Raw genomic sequence first — 9,292 nt, forward strand, 5'->3', positions numbered from 1 at the left:
TGTACAAAAATATTAGCAATATATTCACATTAAAAGTCACTTTAACATGATAGTTGCAAAAGTGTCGTTAATCTATGATTATATATACTGAATGAAAAACTGTCATAACTTAAGTTACATTGAATACTATAGATTGTTATGGAAAACTTGTAACTCAGACCATGTACTTATCCTTTGAATTGTTTGTTGATAATAGAACTTAAAATGCAATTTTATAATGAGAAAATACATCACATTAAACAAGTATAATATCAAAGTTTAATCATTCAAGATTAAACTCTTTTATTTTACATGAATGACACATTTCTTAATTTATCGATCAGTAGAACTGCGTATCAATACGCATGCCCAGTCTTGGAGCTATATTTAGAACACTATATATAAGGAGCTGCGCGAGCCCGCTGCTTCCTTTTCGTTCTGGAACTCTATGAGAAAGGTAGCTGCTGATCATATTTTAATATTTTGTAAAAATCTTAAATTAGGTTTTAATTTTTGGATGTTAATTGTAAAGTTTAAATTATTATTTTAAACGTTAACTATTTAAGTGCTCTTTATATGTCAATCTTTATAAATCTCGTTTTTTTTATTGAATTTTAAATGAAAAAATAGAAAATAACCACGTGGCCCTATTATCCGAAAGGGACAATACAGTTATAACTTTTCCAAATTATCAATAGTATAAACATAAGAAACGTTAACTATTGAAGTGCTCTTCTTATATAAACCTTTATAAATCTCGCTTTGATTTAATTTTAAATAAACGAAATGGGAAAATAACCACGTGGCCTGGTTTATCCGAAAAGGCTATACATTTATACTATTCCTTATTATCAATATAGTATAAACATAAGAATTGATCATTAAAATCTATATACTGGCAATATTATAGGCTGTTTATAATAAGACAATTTGTTGTTTTTCTTGATCAAAATGCCCAAACGACGTGCGGACGAAACTGTGAGACTGGCCAGTGCTGTAAATGAGAAAAGACGACAAGCACAGAGGACACCTGGCTCGAATCCGAACCCACGGCAAGAAGTTGTTCAAATTGATGACTCTTCCCCAACTTCAGGTGAAGTAAATTTTCAATCTAACATTATTTTGTCCGCCCATGTTTCTCAATCTATCAAAGAGAAAATATGGTGCAATAATTATATAGAATTACAGCATCTGCTTCCTAAAGTTAAACCAGATTCTGCAGGAAAACAAAAAATACAATTTGAAAATGGTGAGCTGATCCTATGTCCCAATGAACAATCGCCCAAAAGTCTTGAAAACATTGAATCTTGGACAGATGCTTTTCATATCTTTATTGCTATATATATACTAAAGCATCCTGATGAAATCGGCAATTTGCTACAATACATGGCAAACATACGACAGGCAGCAACCAGGCATATTGGTTGGGCCGCCTACGACTCTAGCTTTAGGCTGAAAAAATCTGTAAACGAATCTTTAAGATAGGAGACAATCGATCCAGAACTCTGGATGTTGTCCATGCAACCAATTCAGTCGGTTGGTCTTTCGATTACCTCCCCTTTCTCGAAAAAGTGTTTTCCTTTTAATAATAAGGGCTTTTGTGTCAACAGAAATTGTTCTTTTGCACATAAGTGTATAAAATGCTCTGGTAATCACCCAGCATTACAGTGCAGAATTAATAGTAAGCAGATACGACAGGGCCCTACGTATTCACAAGATGCTTCGAGATTAAATACTAGGCCTAATCGTTTCAGTCTCGGCAACTCCCCCACAGTTCCCACAGTTCCAGTACCAAGTTTGTTCTCCTCAAACAGAAGATTTATGGGGCCTAGGTTTAACACCAATTAATATAATTACCCTTAAAAAACAATTGACAGGTTACAATATAAACGATGCTTCTTTTATATTATCTGGATTTAAACATGGATTTAAATTAAATTATACTGGTCCAAGAGCATCAGTTTTCTCGGATAATCTCGCGTCAGCTAAACAAAATCCAGGAGTCTTAAATAAAAAATTATATGAGGACAAAACATTTGGCTGGATTGTCGGACCATTCAAGCAACCACCTATTTCAAATTTGCGAATTAATGCTGTTGGGCTCGTTCCAAAACGCTCTGGTGACTGGAGACTTATCACAAATTTGTCATTTCCGCCAAATAACAGCGTAAATGAATTTATCGAACCAGATTATCGGCATGTCAAGTATGCACAATTCGACGAAGCAGTATCAATTGTTCAACGTATAGGAAAAAATGCAGTATGTTGCAAAGCTGATATAAAATCAGCTTTTAACTTGTGTCCTGTCTGGCCAGGTGACTTTGACTTACTTGGTATTAAATCAGATCTGGGGGTTACTGGGTGCAAAAAATGTTACCTCAGGGTTCCGCCTGTGCCTGTTTCATTTTCGAAAAATTTGCTTCTTTTTTAGAATGGCTTGTTAAAAAAGAATCTGGTAAAAATAATTTGACTCATCTCTTAGATGATTTTTTTATGGCAGACGATAGTTTTGAATCATGTCTGGAACTCTTTAATGTATTCAAACACGTTTGTTCAGATCTTGGCGTACCTCTGTGTCCAGATAAGTTGATAGGTCCTTTAAAAACTATTACTTACTTGGGGCTTGAAATAAATGCGGAGAATCAAACTATTCACGTACCCTCAGAAAAAATAAATAAAGCTAAAGACGAACTTTTGCGGCTTATATCTTCAAAAAAAATAACTTTGAAGGAACTTCAGTCTATAGTAGGTTTACTTAACTTTATCACAAAGGCTATTCCTACTGGTAGAGCTTTCTTGCGAAGATTTTATGATTCTATGTCTAAGGTTAAAAAATCTTTTCATTTTATACGTGTAAACAGGGACATGCGCGATGACGCCATGACCTGGCTCACATTCCTTTCTGAATTTAACGGACTCGCCATGTTTAATGAGAAGAATTGGTCAGAGAATACATTTATTGAACTCTACACTGACGCCTCCGGCAACAAAAAATTGGGTTGTGGCTGCTACTTTAAAGGTCAGTGGTGTGCCTTTAAGTGGCCAGCCCACTGGGAGGAGTTTATTTTTAGGGACATTACATATCTTGAACTCGTGCCTATTGTTCTAGCTCTCGAGTTATGGGGCAATGAAATGAAAAACAAAAAGGTTATGTTTCGGTCTGATAATGAGTCTTTAGTTCATATTTTGAATAAAAAATCGTCAAAAAACAAGCGAGTTATGAATCTGATTAGACCTTTAATGCTTTCCATACTACAAAATAATATTCAGTTCAAAGGTAAACATGTTAGCACAAAGTTAAACACAATCGCTGATTCTATAAGTCGCTTTCAGTGGGCAAGGCTGTATCAGGAATTACCAGAAAATGCAGCAAAACAGCCATGCAGTATACCAAAGGCCTTTCTACGTCTCTTCAGCCAGAAATAGATAGACTTATTTATGTATCATTGGCAGAAAATACTCATAAACAATATAACACTGCAATATCTTCATTCTCAAACTTTTGTAGTATGATAGGCGTATCACTGCAATGGCCTCCAACAGTGCATCAGATAACAGAATATATAGCTTTCATGTCCTTGCAACAGTACGCCTATAAGACAATAAATAGCTACATATCTGCTATAAGTTATGTCACTAAGCTTCACGATATGGTTGATAACACAAAAAAGTTTAAGGTGAAACGTATGCTTGAAGGTTTAAGACGAACAAGAGGGTCTAATGATACACGTCAGCCTGTAACAGATGACATATTAAAAAGTTAATTTTCAGCGTTACAAAGTGTCTGTCGCTCTCAGTACGAGTACATGCTATTTTCAGCTGCATTTTCACTCGCATATATTGCACTCCTTAGAGTGAGTGAATTCACTTCACGCAACAAGAGGTCATCAAATCATTTCCTGTCAATACATGACATTACTATGGGTTCGGACAAAATACGTTTATACATGAAACATTCGAAAACTGATCAAAGAGGTCGTGGCACATTTCTCGATATCGAAATTGAGGGAAAAAACAAGTTTTGTTATGATAATATTCACTCTTATCTTAACTATCGTCAGTGCCAAAATAATACTGACCACCTTTTTTGCCATTTTGATGGGTCTCCTCTGACTTCTTACCAGTTCAATGCTGTTCTCAAAAAGGCTGTTAAATTCATTGGTCTGGATAACAGCAAGATAAGGTCTCATTCTTTTAGGATAGGGCGGGCTTCAGGGATGTATAGAGATGGGTGTCTTATAGAAACTATCAAAACAAATGGCAGGTGGAGGTCTGATGCCTATAAGTCTTATATTCGTTAATTTCAGACAATACTGTGGGTTTTTTCCTGAAGCCGTTGTCGGTTTCATTTTGCTAATCACATAAATAAGTAGTTCATACTATTTAATTCTTCACGCCAGTTCATGTTTGTTTTGCATTTAAAAAAAAAAAAAAAAAAAATATATATATATATAGATTCTATTTATATATAGCTTACGTGTTATCTGATGTGATTATGCGTACAATACGTCTTATAATATGAGTCCCGAAGGTTAAACTAGTTAAGTGATAGCAGTTACAAATTTTTCAAAATTATAAAGATATTGTGAAGGATCTGCCAAATGCCAAATAATAAAGATAAAGTTGTATGATGAAATAATAAAGATAAAGTTGTATGATGAAATAATAAAGATAAAGATGAAATAATAAAGATAAAGATAAAGATGATATGATGATAATAACATCATAATGTTTGTGTTGTTATAATAATGGTTTCTCAATAGAAATGATAATGTGATAAAGATAAAGATGAAATGACTGTGATAACACCATAATGTTTGTGTTGTTATGATAATGACTTCAGAATAATGATAATTTGATAAAGATAATGAGGACATGATGATAATAACATCATAATGTCTGTTGCTATGATAATAATTTCAGAAAATGAATGATAATTTGATAAAGATAATGATGACTGTTTGACAATAATATCATAATGTCTGTGTTGTTATGATAATAATTTCAGACTAATGATAATTTGATAAAGATAATGATTACGTGATGATAACGACAATATTATAATAGTCGTTGCAATAGTATAATGATAGGTTGATAAATATAATGACGAAATGATAATATGATTGCAGAATGATAATGATAATGTGACAAATATAATTATGATAATAATACCAGATCGATTGATGGTATAAATTCTTAACTCAAACGCCATATATAAGGTTGTTATTGGTCGGCGATCCGCTTTTGGCAACTTAAGTAACATTTGCTATCACTGTATAGGTAGACCGTTGTCGGATTCCTATACATAAATATTGACGATTAAGCTCCAAATTTTCAGGTTCCTTTAATGTCTGGATAATTGGTTCCTCCATTATAAGCGGTGCATATCAGAGACTGTGTTCAAGACCAGACGGCGTGAATCTAGGGTTACGGAAAACTATTGGTGGTAATCTTGTATGGGAACATATGGGTGGTATGAAAATCGAGGATCTCGAACAAAGTATAGCCTACTTAACTTCCTTTAAGCAGAATGATCCCCCGACTTATATTCTTATTCATTGTGGAGGCAATGATATAGGCCTTAAAACATCTGCTGCTATTATTGCGGATCTCAAAATAATTATAGATAATATCAGAAGTAAGTTTCCATATACAAAAATAATTTGGTCACAGATTTTACCAAGGCGATCATGGCGTTATATGCCGGATGTATATCACGCAGACCGAGCAAGAAAACGTATAAACAGCTCTATAGCCACCTATGTCATAAATGGCGGGGGTCACTACCTAAAATACCCGGATATAACTCTCGCCCCAATGTTCTTTAGGTACGACGATACACACTTGTCGCCCACTGGTTACGACCTTATGCTGAATAGTATTTCCGGAGCAATTTATTCATTCAGGAAACTCAACAGTCCTATCTTCCCGATGTGATTAAGTGACTGTATTGGTTGTTAGTAATTCCTTAAAGTAGATATATATGTGTGTGTATATAAATCATGTTTCTAATATTAATTTTTTTTTTTTTTAGTTTTGCAACGTGGCTGGGTTAAGTCGTTATGTTAAACCGCTTTGGCGGAAGGTACTCTCATTCTTCGAGCCCCTTTTTGGCTGAAATTTAACATAACGTATTTCTATTTGCGACCGTTGTCGGAGCAAATATGATGTGTATATATAAAGTTCTAAAATTTGTTTTTATACCCAGTCATGATGGAAATTGTTCGCCAAAAGAAATAAAAAAGTTATAACATAAATTGTTGTATTTTCTTCTGTATAAGACTGATTTCAATGTACAATGGCCTCTCGGGTTCGAACCAGCAACCTTATTCCAGAACTCTCTTTATTATGCATTCATTGGAAAATAATATCAAAGTTTAATCATTCAAGATTAAACTCTTTTATTTTACATGAATGACACATTTCTTAATTTATCGATCAGTTGAACTGCGTATCAATACGCATGCCCAGTCTTGGAGCTATATTTAGAACACTATATATAAGGAGCTGCGCGAGCCCGCTGCTTCCTTTTCGGTCTGGAACTCTATGAGAAAAGTAGCTGCTGATCATATTTTAATATTTTTGTAAAAATCTTAAATAAGGTTTTAATTTCCCAACCTCCGCAACCCCTTTTTCTGCTGTGCTTTGTTTTACATTTCAGGAATCACTATATCACCCAACGCTTCGTCATGACTGGGACAAATGTTATATGCTGGGCGACGGAGTACTTAAATTACAGCCAATTGCTAATTGAATAGACATTAGTCAATTGCTTGATGCAACCGTTGTCGGTGCTCTTGCAAACTACTATATGATCCAAAGGACACTGAAAAGTTTAGTGTGAAATATCGGACATACATAACGCGTGTAACCGTTGTCGGTGCATATCAATTGTGTTAATAATTCTGCAATATTTCATATTTGACTACTCCTCTCAGCTGAAATTTAACATAACGTATTTCTATTTGCGACCGTTGTCGGAGCAAATATGATGTGTATATATAAAGTTCTAAAATTTGTTTTTATACCCAGTCATGATGGAAATTGTTCGCCAAAAGAAATAAAAAAGTTATAACATAAATTGTTGTATTTTCTTCTTGTATAAGACTGATTTCAATGTACAATGGCCTCTCGGGTTCGAACCAGCAACCTTATTCCAGAACTCTCTTTATTATGCATTCATTGGAAAATAATCTAATATATACTATATTTCAATAAAAATCTTTGTTTTTTTAAAAAATGTGTGTATCACTTGTGTGGTGTAACAGGTTTTATGTTTTCATTAATATACATGTACCAAGATAATGATACATAGTGTGAATAAAAACCATTTGCATAAGGGACTATATGTCTAAAAGAGAAAAGCTGCTGTTGCAGCCAAACAAAATTAGCATTTACTTTGATTGTGCCGTAAAATATTTGAAATCTACACATTTAGTACTCACAAGCTCCTAGAAAAGGGTCATACCCCAAAACAATCAAACTATCAGATAATTGGTACATATTTGACAAGTGGGATGGAACCCCAGATGGATCTCAAAATTGACCATCGGTAAAAAATATGTGTGAATTTCCGCTCATCCAGAACTTTCTGTCTGAGGTTTCGTTTGTAGGTTCTCAATTCCCAATAACTGAAGTGATCATTCCTCTTTGATGATGGCCATATTAATACTAATACATCAATGAGCAAGACCCTTAAATTAACTTCTTAAATTCTTGACTGAGATTTTTTGCAGGGTTTTGCTGTCAGCACTGGCATCAAGTAATCAGTGTAAATGAAAGTTAAAGGCACATTACGCATCAGAATCCATATTTTTCAAATTCTTTAAAAATGAAAATGTCAAGTCTCATGCAGTTTGTACACAGTGTTCACATTTGTACAGCTTACTATTTATCCTGAAGTTGGGATAAAAGTAAGATCACTTTGTGAATGATGTAGCAGGAATAACTGCTAATATAAAACAAGTATTGTCAAAAGGTTGATTTCTTTATACATAATGATACTCGTTGTATCAACATCATGAAGATCTTTTTCACTTAGTCCCCTTTGAAACCCTTAGCGACATGACTACCTCCTTCACGACAAAGCTGTCTCGCAGAACAAATATCCTATATTATCTTTATTAACTAATGTTTTGATCTGATTTCAATCTTATATCTACTTGGAACATATTTATTTTTAATCTGAATCGCTGTTTAAATGAAAATTGGAGAAAAAAATAATCTGTTTCATGATGAAACAGTTCATTTCAACACTAAATTCGTTAACTGGGAAATGCCGCCAAAACTACATTTCAAACACAATTCAGTGGCGGATTCAGGCCCGGGCTTCAGGGCTGCAGCCGCCCCAGCTTGGCCCAAAGATACGTTTACCAGCTGGGCTGGTATATATTTTTGTCAGTTTCAAACTTTATTGGCTGTAGTGCACTCCCTTATCAAAATATTTATTGCTGTCATCCAGTTGTTAATGTCCTGCCTGGGGGCTTGGCAGAGATCTTTATCTATCAACATGCTTGAATGACTTCAATGTTTAAACTGCACAATTGATTGGTTTATTACTTTCCAAAGGTCTAATGAAATTAATATTACAGATAGTGGCAAATAGATGTGTTACATTGTACACTATATTTTACTATCTTAGTTTTTCCATTTTCTTTGCGAAAGCCCTATAATTAAGTAATTGAAAATTATTATTTTTAAATTAAAAAAATGGCAAGTTTTATGAAGATAATATTAAAGGAATCGCATTTTAATAAATAGTTTTACTAATATTTTTATTAGGATGAAAAGATTGGTCATTTACTTTAAATAACTTTTTATGACAGTTATATTTTCTAAATAAAATTTATACATGCACAGTTTTCACCTGTTGCGTTATTTTTACAAAAATCTTCCACCCATATGTCAGCCCCCCACCCCCAGGAAACCATGTTCTGTATCCGCCCCTGCAATTAAAACAACTTTATGTTTTCTGGAAACTTTAATTAAATCTACATGGCATAGCATTCTCCGAATTTTGATATTTGGTGAAGAGTTTACAAAATATATAAACAAGAGCTGTCACAGGAGACAGTAAAGTTCGACTAATAAAATACTGGACGCAGTAAGGAAGAAAAATCTATGACAGAAAATTGAATTATATATTATGTATTAAGCTATAGTAAAAAAATAACATTTTTTAACATAAATTCCAAGTTCAAGGGGAATAATTCTGGAAATAGTCATGCTAGAGTTATTGTCACACATTGTTACATGTGTGTAATGATAAGAAATATATATTTGAAGTTTGAATTTAAGTAGATATCTTAAAAAG

At 33.6% G+C, this 9,292-nt stretch overlaps 1 protein-coding gene across 1 annotated transcript; it reads left to right on the top strand.

Moving 5' to 3' along the window:
* The first annotated feature begins 248 nt into the window (after positions 1-248).
* LOC132759443 (uncharacterized) lies at positions 249-5,958 on the top strand. Its single transcript, XM_060751211.1, has 2 exons — positions 249-1,072; positions 5,318-5,958. The coding sequence occupies exons 1-2, from the start codon at positions 931-933 to the stop codon at positions 5,914-5,916; spliced, it is 741 nt and encodes a 246-aa protein (XP_060607194.1). The 5' UTR covers positions 249-930; the 3' UTR covers positions 5,917-5,958.
* Positions 5,959-9,292: the final 3,334 nt, after the last annotated feature.

The sequence above is a fragment of the Ruditapes philippinarum genome, unplaced genomic scaffold (assembly GCF_026571515.1).
Source record: "Ruditapes philippinarum isolate M1 unplaced genomic scaffold, ASM2657151v2 ctg725_1_1_1_1, whole genome shotgun sequence".
Lineage (NCBI taxonomy): Eukaryota > Metazoa > Mollusca > Bivalvia > Venerida > Veneridae > Ruditapes > Ruditapes philippinarum.

Coding starts and splice junctions, on each gene's coding strand:
- LOC132759443 (XM_060751211.1), top strand. CDS start 931: ATGCCCAAACGACGTGCGGACGAAACTGTGAGACTGGCCAGTGCTGTA. Junction 1,073..5,317: donor TGACTCTTCCCCAACTTCAG/GTGAAGTAAATT, acceptor CCAAATTTTCAG/GTTCCTTTAATGTCTGGATA.